This window comes from Lampris incognitus, chromosome 2 (assembly GCF_029633865.1).
Source record: "Lampris incognitus isolate fLamInc1 chromosome 2, fLamInc1.hap2, whole genome shotgun sequence".
Lineage (NCBI taxonomy): Eukaryota > Metazoa > Chordata > Actinopteri > Lampriformes > Lampridae > Lampris > Lampris incognitus.
The window spans coordinates 81,547,420-81,572,746 of record NC_079212.1 but is presented as its reverse complement, the minus strand read 5'-3'; the positions used below and the strand labels follow the sequence as shown (position 1 = coordinate 81,572,746).

The window sequence follows — 25,327 nt, the reverse complement described above, 5'->3', positions numbered from 1 at the left end:
CTGCATCCTGGATGTGCGCAAGCGGGGCCACGGCTACCAATATCTGGTAGATTGGGAGGGGTACGGCCCCGATGAGCGCTCTTGGATCTCACGCTCCCTGATTCTGGATCCTTACCTTTTGACTGATTTTTATAATAGATTCCCAGACAGCCTGGTAGGACGACAGGAGGCGCCCATTTGGGGGGGGGGGGCGTACTGTTATGGTCTGAGTGTTTTCCGTTGGTTTTCCCCCTCCTCTCTGAGTACTGCAGGATGGGCTGTGACATGGAGGCGTGACTGACCTACTTCTGGGCTGAGTGCAGCAAGGCACACCTGATCCCCATGTGCAATTACCCACCTCTTCTCCATAAAAGCCTGGTTCAGTCTTCAGCACCTTGTCAGATAATTCCGCCTAATCGGTAGTGCCTGCGTACCGTATCCAGAAGAAGTTTCCCGAGAAAGCGTTCTCGCCGTTTGTTTGTTTCTTGATCAAACTCTCCCCCTAGCCATTTCCAGATCCAGGACCTCGTTGCTTCAGCCCAGATGCCGGGAAGGCGCCAGCCTGCCTTCAGTCACCGCCTCCTGCCTTTTCCTGTTTTTCTGTTGCCGACCTTTTGGCTAAAACGAATAAACCCGTTTTAGCGCCACAGCATTGTCTCCTGCCTCCTTGGGTCCGCGCGTTCGCCGAGGCCCCAACATTTTGTACTCCGCTACATTTTAAATCACATCCGTTACTGAGTAAAAAAAATAAAATAATGTAGGACTAAATAAAAAACGAAAGAATAAAAAATCACGTCCCGGAAACAACTGCAGTGAATGATGGGCAGGAGAACAAACTGCCGCTAAATCACAAGAAAGATGGAGACGGACAAGTCAGACAACAGTGGTGCAGACCCAACTGAAGGCGAAACGTCAAATTCTGCTGATGTCAAAACTCAAAGGAAATTAAGTGAACCCCTGGCCATATTTAAAGAGACCACTTCGGCTTCAAGTGCAAGAAAGGCAACAGCATTATTATGCAGTGTAAGCTGTTTGCCCAGAGAGACCAAACTAGCAGCTTATAAAAACTCGACATCAAACCTGCACAAGTATGTAGAGGTAAGCTAAATAATACTTGTGCCGTTGCATTGGTAGTTAAGTTGTTTTTATAGTTTAGTAAGAGGCTTTGCTCGAATTAGCCAAAAAGAAATCGTTGCATGACATTGCTAATGGTGGTTGGCACTACCAACCTGCTGGTAACTAGTATTGGTTATGTTAACGCTCTGTTAGCCTACCTGACTTGATCAAAAACAGAGATAGCATTAAATACCCAACCCCACATCTAATTACAATCAGTGATTTATTGACCATAAACAGAAATAATATTAACTTGAATTTGATGTTAAAGTGATAGTTAAGTTCTGAAGTGGGTTGTATGAGGTTCATCGCTTATGCCTAGTCGGTGTTACCCGTAGTAGACAGCGCTCAGCACTCTCCCAGTTTGCAGGAGCAGAGCGTGGTGCAGGAACAGAACCAGAGAAATACACTGCTGTGTTGAGCACAGGGACAACAACACAGCAACAAGTGAGACTTCTTTTAGGAGGATTATATATATATATATATATATATATATATATATATATATATATATATATTTGTTGGTTTTTTGCTGTGTTGCTGTCCCATGCTCAGCATTGTATCTCACTGCTCCTCCGAACAGGGAGAGTTCTGAGCACTGTCTACGGCAGGTAATACACTGACTAGGCATAAGTACCTCATACAACCCCACTTAAAAAAAACTGTACTATTGTGGCGGACTCTAGGGGCTAGGCCTCTCACCCAGCAGGACTGTGAGCTGGGGGCGTGGTTTACGTTCCCGGGCTCGCCGGTGCAGGGTTATTCCTGCTTTAGTTGGTTTTTGGAGTTGAGGAATAGACATCAAACTCGCCTTGGTCTCCTGTGTTTTTCCTCATTCCTGCCACATTGGTGACCCCGAATTGAACATGTTTGGAGCAGAAGAGGAGTGTGAATCCACTTCGGCCATGCCGCCCCAACTCTCACAGCCGGCCGTTCTCGCCGCGGCTGTGAAACTCCCAGAGTTCTGGCAGAGCGACCCGGCCTTGTGGTTCCAGCATGTCGAGACGCTGTTCCACCTGCGTGGAATCTCCGCGGACGACTCCAGATACTATTTGGTCGTCGCTGCGCTGGACCAGCAGTCCACACGCCGGGCCATGCAGCTGTTGCGCGCCCCTCCGCAACACGATAAATACGTCGCCCTTAAACATCTTCTGCTCCGGAGGTACAGCCTATCTACCGCAGAGAGGGCAGATAGAATCCTTTCCCTATCCGGTTTGGGCGACGGGATGGCTGTGGATCTCATGGACAATATGCTGTCGCTGCTAGGCTCGGACGAAGGTGGGTTCCTTTTCCCGCACGTTTTCCTGCGCTAGCTCCCGTCTCCTGTGCGCGCGGCTTTGGCTAACTCCCCGTGTCTGGCCGCTGGTGACTGCCAAGGTTTGGCTGAGGAGGCCGATCGGGTCCTGCTGGCTACCAGACGGTTCTCTGTGCAGAGTGTGGCATCGGAGCCTCTGCAGCCGACGTCGGAGGACGCGGACCCGGCAGTGGTGGCTGAAGTGACTGCCCGGAGACGGCGCGGGAGAGGCCTCTGTTTCTTCCACCAGCGGTTCGGCGGCAAAGCGAGGCGCTGCGTCCCTCCGTGCACGTTTGAGGCGGCGGGAAACTCCAGGGCCAGCGCTCAGTAGCAGCTGTGGGCGCTGGTGGACGTGGTGAGCTGCTCGTCCTCCTTCCATGACTCCGGCAGTCACACGCTAACACACGCTAACTTTTTAGCATTAGGGGATGTTTTTCAGCGTTTGCTGGCGGATTTTCCATCGGTGACTACGCCTGCTTTTTCCACCGCGGTTACTAAACACGGGGTAGAACATTTCATTCCCACTCTGGGACCGCCAGTTTTTGCGCGCGCGCGGCGCCTCGACGCGGTAAAATTGGCTATAGCTAAGGAGGAGTTCGCCATCATGGAGCGTCTGGGTATAGTGAGGCTTTCCAACAGCCCGTGGGCCTCGCCGCTTCACATGGTGCCCAAGGCGGATGGGTCGTGGCGGCCTTGCGGCGATTTTCGCCGCCTGAACAACGTCACCGCCAATTGTTTCGGTAGGCTATCTTATAAAGAATGACACACACACGAGTTGCTCAGTGCAGCCAAGTATAATCAAAGTGTTGTCACATGTTCCTGAGCGCGGGTCATGTGTATCTAAGGTAAACTAGTGGATAGCCGATGGCATCGATCTATCTAGACCCGTAACATCCTCCTTTTCCAAGTATAAAAACATACACATGAAGTTAGTGCAAAATAAAATTACTTTCATATACGAACAACCAATAACAGTGCAACAGCAGTAAATCTCTTCATATCCCATACCAGTGTAATAACCACAGTAGCGTATGATAACATTTCTCCTCTTTCCCCCCTCTCTCCCACATAGCAACCATCAACATTATTCAGATTACATAGTGAGTTTCAGTGGAGGTTTAGACAGCCGTCCAACCCTTGTGTAAGTGTGTCCATCCAAACGCGGAGCGCCAACAGGAGTAGATGGCGCCTTGGGCATGGACCTGATGGGGCTCGGCTCGAACACAGCCTGAGGGGTCTCAATGACAGTTTCTGTAGCTGGATCCCCGTCCGGTGTGTGTGCCGCAGCGGGTTCAACAGGATCGTGCGCGGCTCGTGCAGCTGGCTCAGCCACTCTGAGATCGATCCTGTTACGACGGTACAGGGAGCCATCAATGTCCACAAGATAAGACCTCGGCGCAACCCTGCGGAGACAAGTTCCGACTCTCCAGCGGCCAGTGTTATCACCTGGCAGGGGCTTCATCCGTACGACTTCCCCAATTTCAAATACCGGCAATTCACGGGCAGATCTGTCATAGAAGGATTTGGCGAGTTGCTTCCTGTGGCGCAGCTTTTCAGTGACGCCCACGACAACAGCTGGTTCCAGGAGCTTGCTTGCCGCCGGGATGGACGTCTTCAACCGGCGGGACATGAGGCGTTGTGCTGGGCTGCTGCCCATGTTTTCCGTAGGTGTATTCCTCCAGTGAAGCACGGCTTTCCAGGGGTCTTCACCATCATGCGCGGCCTTACGCAGAAGATTTTTTACAATCTTCACGGCCGACTCGGCCTTGCCATTCGCTTTCGGGTGTCTGGGAGAGGAGGTCACGTGCTCAAATTCCCACTTAGAAGCGAACCGTGTGAACTCAGCTGTGAACTGAGGGCCGTTGTCTGTAATAACCTTCTCTGGCTGACCATGTCGGGCGAACTGTGCCTTACATCGCTTGATGACTGTCTCTGCAGACATGTCGGGTAGAAGCTCAATCTCCCAAAAATCGGAATAGTGGTCGACTATTAGGAGATAGTCTTTCTGTCTGAAGCTGAATAGGTCCATGCTCAAGACCTGCCATGGCCTGGTTGGTACTTCGTGAGAGAGCATGGTCTCCTTTTGCTGATTGTGGGCGTACACATTGCAGGTCGAGCAGCTGCTTACAAAGTCCTTTATCTCTGACTGCATGTTGGGCCAGTACAATGTCTCTTGAGCGTGTCGGTAGCATGCATCACCCCCTATGTGACTTGAATGTATGCGCGTCAACATTTCTGGGCGGAGTGACTTTGGGATGATGACTTTTTGCCCCCGGAACAGAACTCCGTTCTGCACACTGATTTCATCCCTGAAGGGCCAGTACTCCCTAGCGATGAGGGGCGCTTCCTCCTTTACATCTGGCCAGCCCACGAGAACAGTGTTCTTCAGTGCCTGTAAGCATTCATCTCTGTCGGTGTGTCGTCTGATCTGTTCCAGCCGCTGGTTAGTCACATTCAGGTACTCTGCCTGGTTCACGTGCTGTATGTCTTCCTGCTCTTGTTGCAGAGAGCAGATAGCGTGTCGCTGATATGCAGTCCCTCTGCCGGAGCATCCAGCCGTAGCTCTGCTGAGCGTGTCGCTTATGAACATCTCTGGGCCTGGTTTGTAGATTACCCTCAGGTCGTAGTTCTGCAGAGTCATGAGCATGCTCTGGAGTCTCTTGGGCGCATTGAGAAGTGGCTTGCTGAAAATAGAGATCAGAGGCTTATGGTCCGTCTCTGCTGTGATTGGGTCGCGGCCATATAGGTAATGGTGAAACCTCTGGCAGGCGAAGACGATACTGGGACACTCCTTCTCAATTAGTGCATAGTTTTTTTCGGTGGGGGTAAGAGCCCTCGAGGCAAATGCGATGGGCTGACCTTCCTGCATGAGACAACATCCGAGACCGCTCTGGCTAGCGTCGCTCTGGATTGCGATTGGCTTAGTTACATCATAGTAGCGCAGGACGGGCATGGCTGTCGCCAGCGCCTTAAGCTCATGAACCGCCGCCTCGTGCTTAGGCAGCCAGTGCCAGGGTGTGTCCTTGTCCAACAGGCGTCGCAACGGCTCGCAGACAGTAGATAGATGAGGCATGAACTTGGCTAAATAGTTAGCGAAGCCAATGAGACGCTGCACGCCCTTGGCATCTGTTGGGTTCGGCATGCCAATAATGGCTCTCACGTTCTCTGGATCGGGCTTCAGTCCAGCAGATGAGAGAATGTGGCCATGAAACTGCACCTCAGCCACCTTGAACTGCAACTTCTTCAGGCCGAGGCGAAGCTTGACCTCGCGGCAGCGTTCCATCAACGCCGCAAGCTTGACGTCGTGGTCGTCCCCAGCCTCCTTGTCTGTGTCCACGCAGCCGACGACCAGGATATCGTCTGCAATGGGCTCAACGCCCTTCAGACCGGCGAGGAGCTCGTGCTGCTTGCGCTGATATACCTCGGGCGTCACCGATACTCCAAATGGTAACTTGAGCCACAGCTTCCTCCCCCAGGGGGCCCAGAACGTGGTCATGAGGCTACTCTCATAGTCCAGTTTGCATTGCAGGAATGCATCCCGAGCGTCCACTAACGTGAAGACTCTGGCCTTGGGCAATTTATACAAAATGTCCTCCAAGGTAGGCATGATGTAGTGAGAGCGCTTTAGGGCTTTGTTCAATGGTTTAGGGTCAATGCATATTCTCAGCTTCTCCGGTTTTTTAACAATCACCATGTTGCTGATCCAATCTGTAGGATCTGTGACAGGCGCAAGGTGGCCGTCAGCCTCGTACTTGTCCAGCTGGGCTTTGACTGCTGCTTTCATTGCAATTGGGACATTGCGAGGGGCACTCTGTACTGCAGCAACACTAGGATCAAGGTCAAAATGGACCTCCCCAGGCAAGGATTCCACAGGGGAGTTGAACACGTCACTGTATCTGTTGATAAGCTGTTCTTTAGTTAGGGCTCCTGGTTGTGTGTGTTCCATTTTGAGCACATCCTCTGGAATTGTGAAATGCATGAGCCCTAAGCGTTCACAGGTGGAGCCTGACAGAAGAGGATGTTGGCTGGTCCTCACTATTTCGAATGAGAGCTTGTGTGTTTGGCCTCTCACAGTACAGTCAGTCTCAAAGGTGCCCATAGAGCTCAGTGTTTCCCCCGAATACAGCTTCAGTCTGGTGTCACTCGGGCGGAGAGGTGTGTTTGGGGCCAGCCTTTTCTTGTCTTGAAAGCCCATTACATTGCAGGTGGCTCCAGAGTCCAGCTGACATTGTTGTGGCTTGTCGTGGAGTTTCAGAGTCACAAACCACTTCTTTCCTTTGGTGTGCACTGCGCCGATTGACTCAAACATGTACAGATCATCTGCATCATTACTATGCTCTGGGGGTTCTTCTGTGTATTCCACACAGTTTACCTTGCCCTCAGCATGCCCCTTTTTGCTCTTTAAGCACACTTTAGAAAAGTGATTAAGTGTCCCACATGACCTACATTGTTTCCCGAAGGCTGGGCAATGCTCTCTGCCCCTTGAATGCGAGCTGCCACAATATTTGCAATTGCCTGCATCTCCTGCTGTTCTGGGTGGATTGCTCGGTTTCCATTGGTATTGTCTGGGTTGCCTAGCAACGGCATGCACTGCCTCCGGCTGCGGTGTTGTTGCAAACTCCATTGCTCTCATACAGATGTCAGTTTGCTCTGCTGCGCGACACATGTCAATAGCTGTGACCATGTTCAAATCCTTCTCTCTCAACAGCCTGCGCCTAACGGCCTCGCTTGCAACTCCCAGGACTATCTTATCACGGATCATTTCATCTTTCAACTGTCCATACTCACAGGTTGCTGCCCTCTCTCTCAGTCTCGTCACAAAGGTATCAAACGATTCTCCTTCCTCCTGCTTGCAACTCCCGAAAATGTACCTCTCGTATATTGTGTTTTTTGCTGGCTTGAAGTATTTCCCCAACTCTCTCAGTATGGCGTCAGGATCCCCTTGATCATCTTCTGAGAGGTTCAGATTGTGGCGGTAAATATGCCTGCATTCACTTCCCATCACACTCCTTAGAGTAGCCGCTTGTATTTTCTTGTCCTTGCCAAGTATGCCCGTGACGAGGACGTAGTCTTCATATTCGGCCCGAAAAATGTCCCAATTGACACTCCAATCGCCTGTGAAGCTCATCGGGGACGGTGGTGGAATATTCACGTTAGCTGCCATTGTATGTGATGCTATCGGCGCCGGTAATGCTAGCGTTAGCTCCTCTGTGACAACGTCTTCAGCAGAAGTACTTTGCTCTGAATCGGAATCCTCCGACATGTGACCTACTCAGGCCTACAAACTTAAACATGCGAGCTAGTAAAATAAGAAATAAGTTCTCCGACTTCTGGCACCATGTTTCGGTAGGCTATCTTATAAAGAATGACACACACACGAGTTGCTCAGTGCAGCCAAGTATAATCAAAGTGTTGTCACATGTTCCTGAGCGCGGGTCATGTGTATCTAAGGTAAACTAGTGGATAGCCGATGGCATCGATCTATCTAGACCCGTAACACCAATGACCGCTATCCCATCCCACACATACAGGACTTTTCCATACGCCTGGCAGGTACCACTATTTTCTCTAAGGTGGACCTGGTGCGCGGCTATCATCAGGTTCCCGTGCGCGCAGAGGACGTGCCCAAGACCGCAGTGATCACCCCGTTTGGGCTTTTTGGGTTCATGCGCATGCCTTTTGGCTTGAAGGGGGCAGCGCAAACCTTTCAGAGGCTGATGGACTCGGTGTTGCGTGACCTTGCTTTCGTGTTCGTTTATCTCGACGACATATTAGTGGCCAGTCCGTCAGCTGAAGAGCACCTGGCGCACCTGAAACAGGTTTTCCGTCGTCTGGACGAACACGGCCTGATAATCAACCCGGCCAAGTGTCAGTTTGGACTGCCGGTGATTGACTTCTTGGGTCACCGCATTTCGACGCAAGGCGCGGTGCCGTTGCCTTCTAAGGTGCAAGCGGTGGCGGAATTTCCCCGGCCAGTCTCTGTTAAGGCATTGCAGGAATTCTTGGGCATGGCGAATTTCTATAACCGTTTCCTCCCTCGCGCTGCCCACCTCCTTCAGCCACTTTACGAAGCCCTGCGGCTTAAGAAGGCTAACGACCCTGTCGACTGGACTCTCGAACAGGTCCAGGCCTTTGACGGAGCTAAGTGCGCCCTGGCTAACGCTGCCCTCCTCGCCCATCCCACACCCACGGCGTCCATAGCTTTAACAACCGATGCGTCTGACATAGCCGTGGGGGCTGTGGTTGAACAGCCCCCACACTAGCGCAAGTACAGCGTTTTTGACCGGGAGTTGCTGGCACTGCACCTTGCAACCCGGCATTTCCGCTTCCTGCTGGAGGGTCGCCCATTCACGGCTTATGTGGATCATAAGCCGCTGACTTTGCCATGTCCAAGGTGACTGAGCCGTGGTCTGCTCGTCAACAGCGCCACCTAGCGGCGATCTCCGAGTTCACAACGGAAATTAAGCATGTGGCCGGGAAGTCCAACCCTGTTGCTGACTGTCTGTCGCGTGTGCTTGTGTGTCCTGTGCACCTCGGTGTGGATTTCTCCGCTATGGCTGCCGACCAGCCCAGCGACCCGGACGTCCTTGCCCTTAGGTCAACGCGTACCGGTCTCAAGCTAGAGGACGCTGTGATGCAGGAAGGCAGTCCTGCCCTCCTCTGCGATGTCTCCACCGGCTGTCCCCGCCCCGTTGTTCCAGTGGCCTGGCGCCGTCGAGTTTTCGATTCGATTCACTCCCTCTCGCACCCTGGAGTTCGGGCGTCGGTGAAGTTGGTCGGTTCCAAGTTCGTCTGGCCTGACCTCCGCAAGGACGTCAAGGGGTGGGCAGCTGCATGTGTAGCGTGCCAGCGCGCTAAGGGCCACCAGCACACTAAATCGCCCCTCGAACCGTTTCCGATCCCGGCCAGACGTTTCGACCACGTGCATGTGGACCTGGTGGGCCCTCTACCTTCTTCACAGGGTTTTACGCACCTGCTCACAATGGTAGATCGGACCACCAGGTGGCCAGAGGCTGTCCCTCTGTCCTCCACAACATCCTCAGATGTTGCACGCGCTTTTCTTTCCTCCTGGGTCGCCCGTTTCGGCACTCCGTCAGATATCACCTCAGACAGGGGCCCCCAGTTCGTGTCAGAGCTCTGGTCGGCACTTGCGCGATCCTTGGGTGTGCAGGTACACCGCACTACCGCGTATCACCCTCAGGCTAACGGGTTGTGTGAACGTTTTCACCGGTCGCTCAAGGCAGCGCTGCGCTCTCGGATGGTAACTGGGTGGATCGTTTACCTTGGGTTATGCTCGGGTTGCGTTCGGCTCCTAAGGAGGACCTCGACGCGTCACCCGCCGAGCTGGTGCTCGGTCATCCGCTCCGCGTCCCTGGGGAATTTTTGCCTGGGAGTTCCGCTCCTCGACCCCGTCCGGCCGTTTATCCTTTTTTGTCCAACAGCACTCGGGTTCCAGGCCCCGTTCACCACTGTTTTCCGTGGTCGTTCGTGCCTGCGGAGCTCATGTCGGCTCGTTTTGTTTTTGTACGGCATGATGCTCACCGCTCGCCCCTCCAACCCCCATACGATGGCCCATTTCGGGTTCTTGAGACGGGTCCTAAGGGTTTTGTGCTAGATATGTGTGGGCGTAGGGAGCGTGTCACGCTTGATAGGCTTAAACCGGCGCACAGGGTGGCAGGCGAAGTTGTGTTTCCGGCCCAGGTTCCCCGTCGGGGTCGTCCTCCTTCCAGGACCCCGGCAGTGTCTTCACGGGTTCAGCGTTCTGCTTCTCAGCCGGCTTTGGACTGTGTTTCACCTACTGTTTCGGCGGAGGGACGGCGAAGCCGTTATGGCAGGCTGCTTAAGCCTCCAGTGAGACACTAATTTTCTTTCCAGGAGTCCCTTCTGGGTGTTCGGGGGGGGGGGGGGTGTGTGTGGCGGACACTAGGGGCTAGGCCTCTCACCCAGCGGGACTGTGAGCTGGGGGCGTGGTTTACGTTCCCGGGCTCGCCGGTGCAGGGTTGTTCCTGCTTTAGTTGGTTTTTGGAGTTGAGGAATAAACATCAAACTCGCCTTGGTCTCCTGTGTTTTTCCTCATTCCTGCCACATTATCACTTATATAGGAATATGACGTTGACTATAGTATATAAATACCTTCCACTATTTTTAATAGTCATGTTCATATCTTCAGGCGTCTCTGTGAGCAAGAATTGTGCATTATGAAATGTAAAAGACAAAATGTGATGCGTGTAGAAAACCTATCAATGTAAATATTTCAAACTCAGTGTGTTTAATGAACATGACATTGCTTTACATACTGATGAAAACATTTTGTTCACAGAGGAAACATCCATCAAAGCTGAAGGCCTTCAGTGACTTTGTGGCAACACGGAAGCAAACCCTAGAACCACCAGAAACCCTAAGCAAGCAAGCAAAAATAAGTGATGTGATGGCAGTGGGTGCAAACAGACATGTGCCACAGGCCAAGGTTTACAAACTCACGATTACCTTCATTTGTGAGGGTCTTCATCCATTTGCTGTGGTTGAACAACCTGCTTTTAAAGAACTTTTATTGACACTGAATCCCCAATGCAAGGTCATTTCCAGACCCACTCTCTGGACCAGAATAGAGGGAGCTGCCAATCAGATGAAGAAGACTTTGATGTCACACCTCAGTAAAGTCAGCTATGTTGCCACCACCACAGATTGTTGGACAGCGCAACAGCAAAGTTACATAGGGGTCACAACTCATTGGATAGACGAGGAAACCTTGGAGAGGAGATCCGCTGCACTTGCTTGCCAGAGGTTGAAAGGGTCCAACACCTTTGATGTCCTAGCAGGTGCCCTTGATGACATTCACTGTCAATACAGAATAAGGGGGAAAGTGGTAAGAACCACAACAGACAGTGGCTCAGACTTTATTAAAGCATTTAGTGTGTTTGGTGAGCAAAGCCAGTGTAAGGAAGCAGGGTCAGAGTCAGACCAAGACTCTTCTGAAGAGCCCAACGCCGACTACCTGGACACATTCAGCATCCTGGAGCAAGATAACGGTCTTGAGTACCAGCTTCCTCCACACCAAAAGTGTGCATGCCACCTGTTAAACTTAGTCACCACAACAGACGCTACCATGGCAGAAGAGAAGAATGACATACAAATGGCTATCACGTGCAGCCTTTGGGAAATGCCAAGCAATGTGGAACAAATCAGGTCGGTCATACATGGCAGCAGAAATTGTGGAAAATGCTAAATGCAAGCTCCAGCTCAACCGGCCCAATCAAATTCGGTGGAACTCGTCATACATGGCTGTAGAGAGAATCATACGGATCATAGAAGAGAAGGGGGAGGACGCTATCAGCAATGTCTGTGAAGAATTCAAAGTAAAAATGTGAGTTTTAATTCACATTTCTAAGTATGAAATGTTAATGACACAAATGATAAACAGTGCCCGAAGCTACCTTGCATATTTCTTTGTGTTCCACACTTATATGAAATTGTCAAAACACATTTCCATACTTGGCTACACATTCCACACCTATTCCTGCAGGAAATTTGCTAAAAGTTGTATACATTTGATTTATGTTATACAGGTTGAGTCCAGCTGAAATTGCTTTCCTGACTGAGTACTGCACTATGAAGAAGCCTGTGGTGAAGGCTATAAACATTCTTCAGTCTGAGACCAACACACACTTGGGGTGGCTTCTGCCAGTGATCTTTCAGCTACAAGCAAAACTCAGCAGGCAGGACACATCCTCCAAGATGTGTCTGCCACTCATCAGAGCCATTCAGGATGGTGTCCAAAAGTGCTTTGGTGGGATGATGGAAGACCCTGAACTGATTGCTGCAGCAATCCTTTTACCAAAGTTCAAGACCACCTGGACTGAGAGGGCTGATATCATAGAAGCAGGTATGATTTAATTATTTAATATCATACTGTAATCAGTTGTTAATTAATAATCCCAGTTCTGTCCACCTTGTTCCTACTTGACACAATGTCATAAGTGCAATAATATGAGTCTTTCTACACAAGTTGTAGTTATTGTAATTTCTGCAATATGATGCACTCTTGTCGCCAGATTAATCAAAGCTTAACTGTCAGAAATATTCAATATGCATTGTTGTTTATTTGTCACTCAACAGGTCTGGTCTATGTGAGACAACACCTTGACCAGATGGCAGAGGCTGGGGTGGAGCAAGTTGGGCAACATTTATCAGATGAAGATGATTTCTTCTCCTCAGTGAAGTCCAGAAGGTCACAAGGTACAGGGGAGCTGGATGGGTACCTAGCCTGTGTCTCAAACAATATGGATCTGCTGAACTCATTTCCACATATCAAAAAACTTCCTCTCAAGCTCAACACTGGCCTGCCTGCCTCAGCCACCTCAACCAACTGCTGCTCAAACTTAACAGGAAGTTCAGAGAGTAATGCTCTAAAGATGGACACACAAATAAAGGAACTGTAATTTAGATATACAGTGGGGCAGGACATTTTTTTAAATGTTTTCTATAGCAGCTGCCATGCAGTTCATTCAACATGTTTGGAGTTTATTTGACATGTTTTGTTATTCGACAGGAAGAGCACAGTCTGATATCAAAGATGGCACAGTTTAGTCTTAAAACATCTTGAATGTCCCCGATACTTAGATTTTGGTTTTCTTTTGGTCATTTAGGGAAAGTCACAACACTTGCGACCTTGACCCGTTCTGATTTATAGATTTGCAGTATGACTGTTGTTGGTGTTTGTTGGTGATGAAAAGAAGGATGGTCTACAGAATCCACAATTTATGCCACCTTCAATGGTTGTATTGTTTGAAAATGTTTTATGGGATGGTCTGAACTAAAATGACACATTATACCTCCCTAAGGGTTTTAAATGCCGTGTGTCAACATGTTGTATTTTCTTATCCAAAGGAATTGAATCAAGTGCAACTGGACTTGGTATATATCCGTGAAGACGTTTTGCCTGTCATCCAAGAGGCTTCATCAGTTCGTGCCTTTCTGACTAGACCAAACTAGTCTGACTGGCTGGTGATGAAACTCAGATATTTATCCTCTTTGGAGTAAATGGATAAATATGGATAAATATCTGAGTTGTCATCACCAGCCAGTCAGACTAGCTTGGTCTAGTCAGAAAGGCACGAACTGATGAAGCCTCTTGGATGAGAGGCAAAATGTCTTCACGGATATATATTAAGTCCAGTTGCACTTGATTCAATTCCTTTGGATAACCATGGCCTGGATGAATGAGAACATTCACAGACGCTTTATTTTGTTATTGCACTGTAATTTGTAAAGATTTTCCTTTAATTAAAAGCAACTAGTCTGAGATTTATACCCCCTTGTTCTTTTTGCACTACACAGGAGAGACCCCCCCCCTTCCGTTGTTAAAAAGTAACTAAGTAACTTTAAGTAAATTTTAAACAAGCTTCTTTTTACTTTTACTTGAGTAGATTTTTAGACTGGTAATTTTACTTGTACTTAAGTAAAATTTCATCAAACTAATAGTAATTTTACTTGAGTAGACTATTTTAGTACTCTTTTCACCTCTGGTAACCACCATCCCAGTCTGCCACTCCACAGGTACTGTCCCCGGCCTCCACGCGACACTGAAGAGGCGTGTCAGCCAAGACAGCCCAACAATGTCCAGAGCCTTCAGCATCTCATGGCGAATCTCATCAACCCCCGGCGTCTTGCCCCCGAGGAACTTCTTAACCAATGGCGCTCCCAGAAATTTTTCATAGGGGTGGCCAAATGGGGCCAATGAAAATCTTGGGGTGGCACACCAAAACCAAAAGCCATAACTGAATTTCAGGAATTATATTATGCTGTTGTAGTATTTTGTATAGGCTAGTTGAAAACTGTCAATATGAGAGTTAAGGAATTGCATACTCAAATACTTTGGTTTCTTTTTTCTTTTCTTTTTTTTTTTTAGTTAATGTTACTAAATTTCTGATGTGCATAGACTAATACCGGTACAGTTAACATTTTGAGTTCCACAACAATTCTGTTTTAATGTGTTATGTACATGGGCGCAACTCCATGAATTGGAGTTGTATGGCATCCAGGGCTTTACCTATGCCCCTGTCCATAGGTTTAGTCGTTGTGTCAGGGAGGGCATCCGATGTAAAATTTTGCCAAATCTGTTTGCGGAATGACAAGACCATACCTGATCGGTTGAGGCTCCATACCGGATCGGTCAAGGCTCAGGTTAACAATGGCCGCCATTGGTGCTGTGCCTTCCCAGGGTACCGATGGAAACTGTAAAATCTGAATGCATCGCACCATTCTAACCTTTTGCTCATATCTCTTAGAACATGTGTGCCCATTTTGTGCGCCTGCCCCTCCCCCCCGTTCTATCGCTTTAGAGGACATATTTATTTCCTTTACAGACTGTCTGATGACCATGGATCATCTCTCTCTATCTCTGTTTCGGCCACCTGATAACTTCAGAGCCTTCTTCTTTGCCTCGTGTGCATGTGAAGTCTATTCTCTCTGTAGGGCCCCGAATCAGCAGCGCTGGTTTTATGGCGCGGGGACCCACCGGCTTGACTGCACCTGTGAGGTTCCTGACGTTGTCTTGGATGGTCACGAATTCACTGAATTTGCTGTGCACTCTCTTTACAAATTTTATTACCCAACCAATTTAAATTTGCCAAATGCTATGCATTAACTCCATGTATTCTTTATTAACTTGCTCTGTGTAATCTATGGTGCTACATTATAATTCTGTTATTTATTTATTTGTTTTTATTTTGTGCATCTGACACCTATTGCATGTCTGTCTGTCGAGGGATCCCTCTGTTGCTCTTCCTGAGGTTTCGCCCATTTTTTTATTTTAATGATAAGGTTTTTCTTATGGAGTTTTTCCTCATTTGGGTCTGGGGTCCAAGGATAGATGGTGTTGTATGTCGTATACTGTCGTATATTGTTTTATATTGTACAGATTGTAAAGCCCCTTGGGACTACCTTGTGATTTTGGGCTTTACAAATAAACTTGACTTGACCTTGACGTGTCTAAATACATCTGTGGCAGCATCTGCTGCATGTTAGGTGGGCAGGGTCAGAGTCATCCATCTTCCTCACAGGAGAGTCAAAGTCTTTTCTGACAGTGTGACGCAATGTAGCACAGGTGAGGAGCTAATGGATATCCACCGTCATTTGAGAGTTATAGGGAAGGTATCTTTGAACTTTATGGAAAGGTTATTGTATTGGAAAATGCAAAATTGATAATGTAGTGATCTACTTGCAGGTTAGATACTCACCATGCCAGCCAGAGACGGTCCCTTTAAGACGGTGGGTGGGGGTTAGCAAGGGGTATTGTGGGTAGAGAGGAGGCTGAGGTTTTAAGATATTGAACCGTTCACTTTGAGTTGGTTGGAGGAAATAAACGACCTCACGGCTGTGTGGTCAAAAGAAGAAGTGGTCTCGTCTCCTTTCTTTCATCCTCCACATTGGTGACACCGACGTGAGCCATGGAAAACGAAGCTTCCAGTAGAGCGGCAGTGGCTAATGTCGTCTCGCTCAAACTGCCCGACTTCTGGGAAACGGCTGCGGCAGCATGGTTCGCTCACATCGAAGCCCAGTTCGTGATTAGGAACATGACCGTGGATGAGACCAAGTACTACTACGTCGTGGCGGCACTCGGAACATCTACGGCGTCACGGATATTGGGCCTGCGGCAAGCCCCGCCCCCTGCCGTACGGCACGATTAAGAGACACCTGCTACAGGCTTTTGAGCTAGCAGAGGTGGAGCGGGCGGACTGGTTGTTTTCGTTGCAAGGCTTGGGAAACGGCAAGTCATCGGAGCAAGTGGACAGATGCTGCTCCCCTCGCACGTCCGTGCTGCCTTGGCTAGCTCCAAGTTGTCCACCACCAACAACTTTCGGGAGTTGGTCGCAGAGGCTGACAGGATTTTTCTCGCCAGCCGACAGCAGTGTGTGGCCGCTCTATTGCCTGCCCACGCTCGTTCACCACCGTCGGTTGAGGCTGCGGGTGTCGCCGCGGCAGCAGTTTCTCGTCGGCAGCACGACTCAGGGGGACTGTGTTTCTACCATGCTAGGTTTGGAACCAAAGCCAAGCAATGCCATGCACCATGCGCTTTCAGCGGGGCGGGAAAAGCCAGGGCCGGCGCTCAGTGGTAGCCCTGAGCATTGCCCAGGAAGGCAGGCTGCTGTTTGTTCAAGACACCATCTCCGGATTGCGGTTGCTAGTTGTTTCGGGCGCGCAGCAAAGTATCCTGCATGCGACACCAGTGGACGCGATGGCTGGCGGATTCGCGCCCCCCCCCCCATGGATGCTGCTAACGGCACCCCCGTGCGCACCTATGGCACGAGGTATGTGGAGGTGGTTTTTTGGAGGTTGGCGGTTCGGCTGGGACTCTGTGATGGCGAAGGTGTCCATTCCCCTCCTGGGTGCGGATTTCCTGCGCGCTTATGGACTGTTGGTGGACGTTAAAAGCCGCCGCTTGATTGATGCAGTCTCCCTCTGCTCCTACCCATGTACGCTGGGGGAGGCGGGAGGCGGGTCCCATCGGCTTGTCCAACATGATTGCCACCGGGGATGCAGTTCAGCGTCTGTCCACTGAGTTTCCGGACCTCTCAACGCCCATCTTCTCATCAGCAGTCATCAAGCACGAAGTGGAACACTACATCACCACCACTGGCCCCCCAGTCTACGCCCGTGCACAGCGCCTCGACTCAGCCAAGCTCGCCATCGCCAAGGAGGAGTTTGCCAACATGGAGCGCCCGCCTGCCCGTGGGCCTCCCCTCTGCATATGGTCACGTAGGCTAATGGCGGCTGGTGCCCATGTGGTGATTACCGCCGCCCCAACAACGCCACGACGCCAGACCGCTACCTCGTCCCGCACATCCAGGACTTCTCCATGCACTTGGCGGGGACGGTCATCTTCTTCAAGATGGACCTCGTGCGCGGATACCACCAGGTGCCGGTCCGCCCGCAGGATGTGCCCAAGATGGCAGTAATCACGCCGTTCGGCCTGTTCGAGTTCCCGAGGATGCCGTTTGGGCTCAAGGGGCTTTCAGCGGCTCATGGATTCTGTGCTGCGAGATATGCCGTTCCTGTTTGTTTACCTGGACGACATTCTCGTGGCCAGTACGTCCGCAGCGGAGCACCTGGTTCACCTCCGGCAGCTGTTCGAGCATTTCAGCCAGCATGGGCTCATCGTCAACCTGGCGACGTGCCAGTTGGGCCTGCCAGCCATTGATTTCCTCAGGCACTGGGTTACAAAGGATGGCGCAACCCCCCTCCCCGACAAGATGGATGCTGTCGCCAGATTCCCACGCCCGATCACGGTGAAGTCCCTGCAGGTGTTCCTGGGCATGGTGAACTTTTGCAACCGGTTCATTCCCTGGGCGGCTCATCTCATGCGCCCCCTGTATGAGGCTCTGAAGAGTAAGGACCCCAAGGGCCCAGTTGACTGGTCGGAGGAGAGAAACCGGGCGTTTGAGGATGCTAAGGCTGCGCTGGCTGACGCCGCCTTGTTTGCGCACCCATCACCAACTGCCCCAGTAGCACTCACCACGGATGGCTCAGATCACGCTGTGGGGGCAGTGTATGAGCAGTGGGTGGGCGGAGCCTGGCAGCCGCTCGCTTTTTTCAGCCGCCAGCTGCGCAGCAGTCAGAGGAAATACAGCACCTTTGACCGGGAGCTTCTTGACCTGCCTGTTTCTCGCCATCTGCCGCTTCCGGTTCCTGCTGGAAAGCCACCGGTTCTCTGTGTTTGTGGACCACAAACCGCTGAAATTTGCCATGGCCAAAGCCACCGAGCCATGGTCTGGGCGCCAGCAGCGCCAGTTCTCTTACATCTCGGAGTTCACCACTGACATCTGGCATGTCGCCGGCAAGGACAGCTTCGTCGCTGATTGCCTCTCCCGGGCGATGTTGGGGGCCGTCCACTTGGGACTCGACTACGCAGCAATGGTTGCAGACCAGGCTTCTAACACAGACGTGCAGGCCTACCGGACCGCTGACACCGGACTGCAGTTGAAGGATGTGGTGTTCGACGACGCCGGGGCCACGCTTCTCTGTGACATCTCCATAGGTCAGCCTCAGCCCATGGTGCCCACGGGCTGGCGGCGACGGGTTTTCGACGCCATCCATGGCCTTTCACACCCAGGCGTGAAGGCATCAAAGAAGTTGGTGGGGGCCAAGTTCGTGTGGCATGGCCTCAGGAAGGACGTCAAGGACTGGGCGGGCACCTGCGTGGCGTGTCAGTGCTCCAAGGTTCACCGCCACACCAAGGCACCCCTGGCACTGTTCGCAGTGCCTGGGAGGCATTTTGACCATGTCAATGTGGACCTAGTAGGACCCCTTCCCCCCTCCCGTGGTTTCACTCATCTCCTTACCGTGGTGGACAGGACCACTAGGTGACCAGAGGCTATTCCACTGTCAGCCACCGCGTCTGCTGAGGTGTCCCGGGCATTCATCAGGTCCTGGGTAGCCCGGTTTGGCACGCCATCTGACCTCACTTCTGACCGGGGCCCGCAGTTCACATCCGAGCTCTGGACTGCAGTTGCTGAAAGCCTAGGGGTGAAGCTGCACCGCACCACGGTGTACAACATGCAGGGCAACGGTTTATGTGAGCGGTTTCATCGTTCAATGAAGGCCGCTCTTTGGGCCAGCCTCACAGACAGCAGCTGCGTCGACCTGCTCCCATGGGTCATGCTTGGCCTGCGGACCGCCCAAGACCTCCAGTCCTCGTCGGCCGAGCTGGTTTACGGTCAGCCACTGCGGGTCCGGGGGAAATTTCTCCCAGACGGCGCGGCACCCTGGTCTGCTGCCCGCCAACGGGCTGTGTTCCAGGATGGCGCTGGCGTTTTCACTCCAGTCCCAACTTCGCGGCACTGCCTCCCTCAGTCTTACATCCCCAAGCACCTGCAGTTGGCCGGGTACGTCTTCATCCGGCACAACGCCCACTGTACCCCCCTGCAGCCCCCCTACGATGGCCCCTTCCGTGTCCTGGTGGAGGGGGCTAAGAACTTTGTGGTGGATGTCGGTGGTAAGCGGGATCGGATTTCGGTGGGCCACCTCAAGCCGGCCTACCTGGATTTGGACAGTTCGGTTCAACTGGCCAAGCCCCCTCGGCGTGGATGCCTCCCTGCCCTACACCGTTCAAGAGGAGCCATTTTGGCCACGTTATTCGTCCTCCGCCACGTTGATTTTTTTCCCCTTCTTTTTGTCATGGTGAATTCTTGGGGGGGGGGGGTTGTAGTGACCTACTTACAGGTTAGATATTCACCACGCGAGCCAGAAACGGTCCTTTTAAGACAGTGAACGGGGGTTAGCAAGGGGTATTGTGGGTAGATACGAGGCGGAAGTTTTAAGTTATTGAACTGTTCATTTTGAGTTGGTTAGAGGAAATAAACGACCCCACGGCTGTGTGGTCAAAAGGAGAAGTTGTCTCGTCTCCTTTCTTTCATACTCCACAATACTATGAATCAAGAGTGAAATATTAAGATTAACTTGTCTCCAGGGCACCTTAATCAAAATTTAGCGAAGCCAAGTGCCTTGTGATGCTCCTCACCAGCAGAGAAAGGAAGGAATGCAGCTGGCTTCACAAACTCGCCATCCTCATTTAGAAAGTGTCCTGGGTTAAAGGTGAATGGTGTCTCCCATTCATTCTTGTCATACAGCACTGTTGTAAGATTCGGAACAACTGTAATTCCCTGTAGATAAAAATAGCATAAAAAACCCATAATGAACAACTTAATCTGTAGCAAAGTAATTTTTAAACTATGCTCATAAAGAAGTAATGAGAAATGACCTTTGGGATAGTGTATTCTCCCAACTGGATATCTCTGGTGGTTGCATGAGGTATGTTGAAAGGAACTACATTGCCCATCCTCTGGATCTCATGAATGACAGCATTAGTGTAGGGCAGATTGCCACGGTCCAGAATGGTTGGCCGTCTGGATGGTCCGATCACTTGGTCTATCTCAGCCTGGAGCTTTTCTATCAAACAAGACAAAGGAGGACAGGACAATAAAAGCAAGATATCGTGATATTGGAAAATGGTCATTGAGTAAGTCTGACATATATTTTGCCAGTGTGATATCATGCAGCTATGAAACTTGACATTAATGTTGTGTCTTTTTGAATTTTCACTCTACAGAACTTTGCTTTAGTTGTTGGTCAGTAAGTCCTACCCTGAACCTCTGGGTACTTTGTCATGTAGAGCAAGGCCCAGCGAAGGGTGCTGGATGTAGTCTCAGTGCCAGCAGAAAAAAGGTCCAAGACACAAATCACCAGATTCTCCTCATAGAAGGTTACCTCATCATTGGCATTCCCTTTGCTCTGAAAGAAACCAAAAGTTCCAAGAATGTGCCATGCTACTGAATATTCAAATAAAAGTTATGCTACTTGAAAAAGATGAATGAGAATCACTTTCATAATCTTTGCACAGAAAGTTGTTAATAATACATGGATTATTAACAAGCCAACAGCACCATGTCATCCTCCACCATATGTTGATAAGCTCTCAGTTAGTTTAGCAAAGCACTAACCAGTAGGTCACCTTTAGTCCATATAATATGAGAAACAGGCTGGCCAAGATGACTGTTTATTTTTTTTATTCTTCTTCAAATTTGTCAATACTTTTTGTTTAGACCCCCACCTATGGCAAACAGATAATACTACAGTGTGACCAACAAATAAACCAACGAACAGACAGAGACAGTCATCGTCTATCACACACACACACACACACACACACACACACACACACACACACACACACACACACACACACACACACACACACACACACACACACACACACACACACACAATGTGCTTTGATTTGGAATGTGAACAAAACCAGTGTATTTACAAGGAAAACTTCATTGGATATCTTTAAGGAAATCTAATGTTGCTGCTTTTTCTTTTTGTTTGTTTGTTTGTTTGTTTTTTGTTTTGTTTTTGTTTTTTTGCTTTATCCCATGCTCCGATAATCTGAAATTTCCTCCAAAATCACCAGGTACTCTAAAGTTGCTTGGGCTTCTTTTTATTTTTGAAGGCCTTTGCACACCACGTTTGATACTGTAACATGCATAGGTAAGTAAACACATTGGCCCTCAGTTAACAGGTCGGAGTCTTTAGCCGAGCGGTTAGCGATGTCTCTCGCGTTGTCGTAGATATGGGTTCGCGTCCCGGCTGCCGCAGTTCCTGTGGTTGCCACTCGAATTCACTACAGAATTTTCCTGTGCGATTTTATGCACAGGAAAAAATCAGATTCATCTGTTGTCTGAAAAAAAAATGTTGTGCTAATAAAAATTGTTGTCCTTGTACACTGAGTCCAATGCGTCTTTTTATTAGGTTATTTGTTTGGAAAATTCCCAATACTAAAAAAAAGTGAGTTTTCAAGCACTGAGGAAGACTTTGTTGTTCTCTCACTTCTGAGGAAAAAAAGAGAAAACAAGGACTTATTGTGTATCCTATTATGAGAAGGCGCCAAGAGCAGGGAGAATTTCACAACCTGATACAGCAGCTGCGAAGTGTCCAGATGTCAGTAGGTATGTTCCATCAATGTGTCTTTTGACAAATTTGAAGCTGCGCATGAGAAAATTTGAATGGGAACTCCGCAGTTTTGAAAAAACGGCTAAGATAACAAAAAAGTTTGTTCACTTGCTTAAGGTGGAAAAGGTGAAGTTTTGAAAAAGCATAGCAATGGAATAGGGATTTTTCGAAAAAGTGATGACATACAAACCGCTATCCTCCTTTCTCTGACAGCACAATTTACTTGATCAAAATCAGTCTGGTTTTAAAAGTGATCACTCCAAATCTGCTGGCAAGTCCTTCTCATTCTGCGTGATCTATCTTCTGCATTTAACACAATGAATCACCAGAATCTCCTGTCTACCATATCAAGCTGAGTAAAAGTATATTTGCACAATAAAATCACAGTGTCCAGCTCAACTTGGATTCAATGTCAGCAAGAATATGTAGGTCTTTAACAAAGATTTAAAAGTTTCTTGGGTCTGAGCAGATCTTATGTGCACTGGTAAATTGTTCCAGAGATCAGGAGCAGCCACTGCAAAGGCTCTGTCGCCCCTATTCTTAAGCCTGGATCTCGTAACATGTAAGATGTAAGAGCATCTGGTTTGTTGACCTGAGTGCTCTGACTGGTGTATGATGATATATTAGCTCAGATAAATAAGGTGGTGCCAGCCATTTAAAGACTTAAAAACAAGTAATAAAACCTTAAACTGGATCCTAAAACAGACAGGAAGCCAATAAAAGGAGGCCAGTACAGGCGTTATGTGATCACGTCGTTTCTTTCTTGTCAGAAGGCGAACAGCTGCAGTCACATTCTCTAGTTCTTCATAGAACCTTGGAACCTTGCAACGATTGATAACACACTATCATTCTCAGACCATATTACGGCTGTCTCCCTCTCTTATAACTTTGCTTTATATAATATTCACAAAATCAGACCATACCTGTCACAACATGGTGCCCAGCTCTTAGTCCAGGCCCTAGTTCCCTCATGGCTAGACTACTACAAAACACTTCTGGCTGGCCTTCCTACCTGTGCAATCCAACCACTACAGAGAATCCAGAATGATGCTGCAAACTTGGTCCTCAGCCTCCCAAAATGTGCACGTCACTCCCATCTTTGAATCCTAATACTGGCTTCCAGTTGCTGCTCATATAAAGTTCAAAACCTTGTTGGCATTCTGGGCAGTTCAGAACTGCAGCTAGCTACCTGTAGTCCTGTATCAGCATGTATACTCCTCCTCGATGTCTTTAGTCTGCCTCTAGTACCCTACTATCTGTACCTTCTATGAGTGACAAGCTCTAGATCCAGAATTTTCTCTCACCGTAAAAACAACGGACTCACTTCTTTCAAGAAAAAGCTTGAAAACTATCCTCTTTAAGGCCTACCTTTATTGTAAATGACAACTGGTTGCATTTATATTTACATGGGACCTGGCGCTAGCTGCCACTCTTACACCACATTATAAAACCAAAGAACGTTGAATCAGTTCATCTGGATACAACGTTTATTGACAGATACGTTACATCACTCAAATAAGTGACATCTTCAGTCTAAACTGATCTCAGGTATTTCCCACCCCTTATAAACAATACAATATGATACAGTTGCTTAACGACGAATAAGTTTCATATGCAAATATGGGTGTGGCCATTAACTAGTTTCAAAGGCCATGTGGACTATTCACAGAGGATTTGGGAATAGTTGCAATCACAGCATTGTGAGATGGCGATAGATGTACTCTTAGCCGCCCCCCCCCCATTTCAGGGATGGTCGTTCCCTCTTAACATAGATGGCCTCTTTGACTCCCCATTCAAACCAGCGTTCCTCCCTATCAAGGATGTGGACACCCCATCCCTGAATGAGTGGCTACTGGCCTGTATAAAGGTGTAGACTGCGGAGTCCTGGCCTGACGTGTTAGCTCTCCTGTGTTGTGCCATTCTTTTGGCCAGTGTCTGTTTAGTTTCCCCAATGTATAAGTCACGGCAATCCTTTGTGCCACGGGACCTTGGGGTGGACCAACTTCTGGTGCAGCGTGTTTTGGGGTTTTAAAGTAACTGAGATGCAGTGCTTCGAAAATACGTGTCCCAGCTTTTTCAACACCTCCACCAGATATGGAATCACCACTGGTTTACACTTACGCAGCTGTTGTCCCCCTCTCTTCAATTAGCTGTTACACTGTTTGGGCGTCTTTCTGGCTTTGACAGACACCCAGTTAAGATAACCACACTTATTCAGAGCTTGTTTAATGTGGGATTTCTCCCCTTCCCTGGCTACTGTATCAGTGAATGGCATAACACAGGAGAGCTAACATGTCAGGCCAGGACTTTGCAGTCTACACCCGTCAACAGGCCAGTGGCCACCCTTTCAGGGATAAGGATGTGCACATCCTTGATAGGTAGAGACGATGGTTGGAATGGGGAGTCAAAGGGGGGGGCGGGGGCTACGAGTAAGGCAAGGCAAGTTTATTTGTATAGCACCGTATCACTGCAGAGTTCATTCAATGTACATCTCACCCAATTTCCCCTCAGCGATGAATAAAGTATTCTGAACTTACAATGCTGTGATTGCAAAATTCCCTAGTCCTCTGTGAATAGTACACATGGCCTTTAAAGCCCTAATTAATGGTCACACCCATATTTGCATATGAAACTGGTCGTTAGGTTCGGTCATTATGCAACTGTTTGTACTGTATTGTTTATAAGGGTGGGGATACCTGCAGTCAATTTAGACTTGAGATATGACTTAGTTGGGTGATGAAATGTATCTGTCAATAAACGTTGTATCAAGATGAACTGATTCAACCTACTTTGATTTTCTTACCTGGATTATTGAACATGCACCAAGACATATCATACAACGTTTTCTGGTGTCTACTCTAAAGGCTTTTTCTACTTGCACTTGCTTGCCACACTGTTTCATCAGAGTTTGCACTTAATTTTCTTTTGTGCTATTGCCTCCTAATGTATGGCAGATTAGATTTTTTTTCTGTGCTAACAGTGCTAACCATGCTGGCCCAGCGGATAACACTGTTACCTCACAGCAAGAAAACCTCCAAAGGAAGGCGCCCAGGAGGCATCCTAATCAGATGCCCGAACCACCCTACCCAGTCGCACAGACTTTCGATCGTGATACCATCACGTTTATGACCTGATTTACGTGATGTGGTCACGACTCGAGGGTTAGTGTTAGGTTTCTATCAGATCGTGACCACACAACGTAAATCAGGTCATAATCGTGATACCATCACGATTATTAATTAACGTGATGCCATCACGAAAGTCTGTGCGACTGGGTTGGAACCACCACCTCCTCAGTTGCCCGAACCAATCACCTCCCCAGCAACACCCTCCAGTTCCTCCTGGGGGATCCCAAGGCCAGATTTGGACATGTAGTCCCTCCAGCGAGAACTCCATGCCCGGAAAACCTCCAAAGGAAGGCACCCAGGA

General features: G+C 49.3%; 1 protein-coding gene across 1 annotated transcript in view; it reads right to left on the bottom strand.

The window, feature by feature from the left end:
- Window positions 1–25,327, bottom strand: part of LOC130130537 (cytochrome P450 2J2-like) — a 161,897-nt gene that overhangs the window by 5,641 nt on the left and 130,929 nt on the right. Inside the window, exons 6-8 of the mRNA XM_056300245.1 lie at window positions 20,530–20,677; window positions 20,148–20,335; window positions 19,908–20,049 (exon numbers count right to left, since the gene is read on the bottom strand). Coding sequence (XP_056156220.1) covers window positions 19,908–20,049; window positions 20,148–20,335; window positions 20,530–20,677 — 478 coding nt within the window. The remainder of the gene's footprint in view (window positions 1–19,907; window positions 20,050–20,147; window positions 20,336–20,529; window positions 20,678–25,327) is intronic.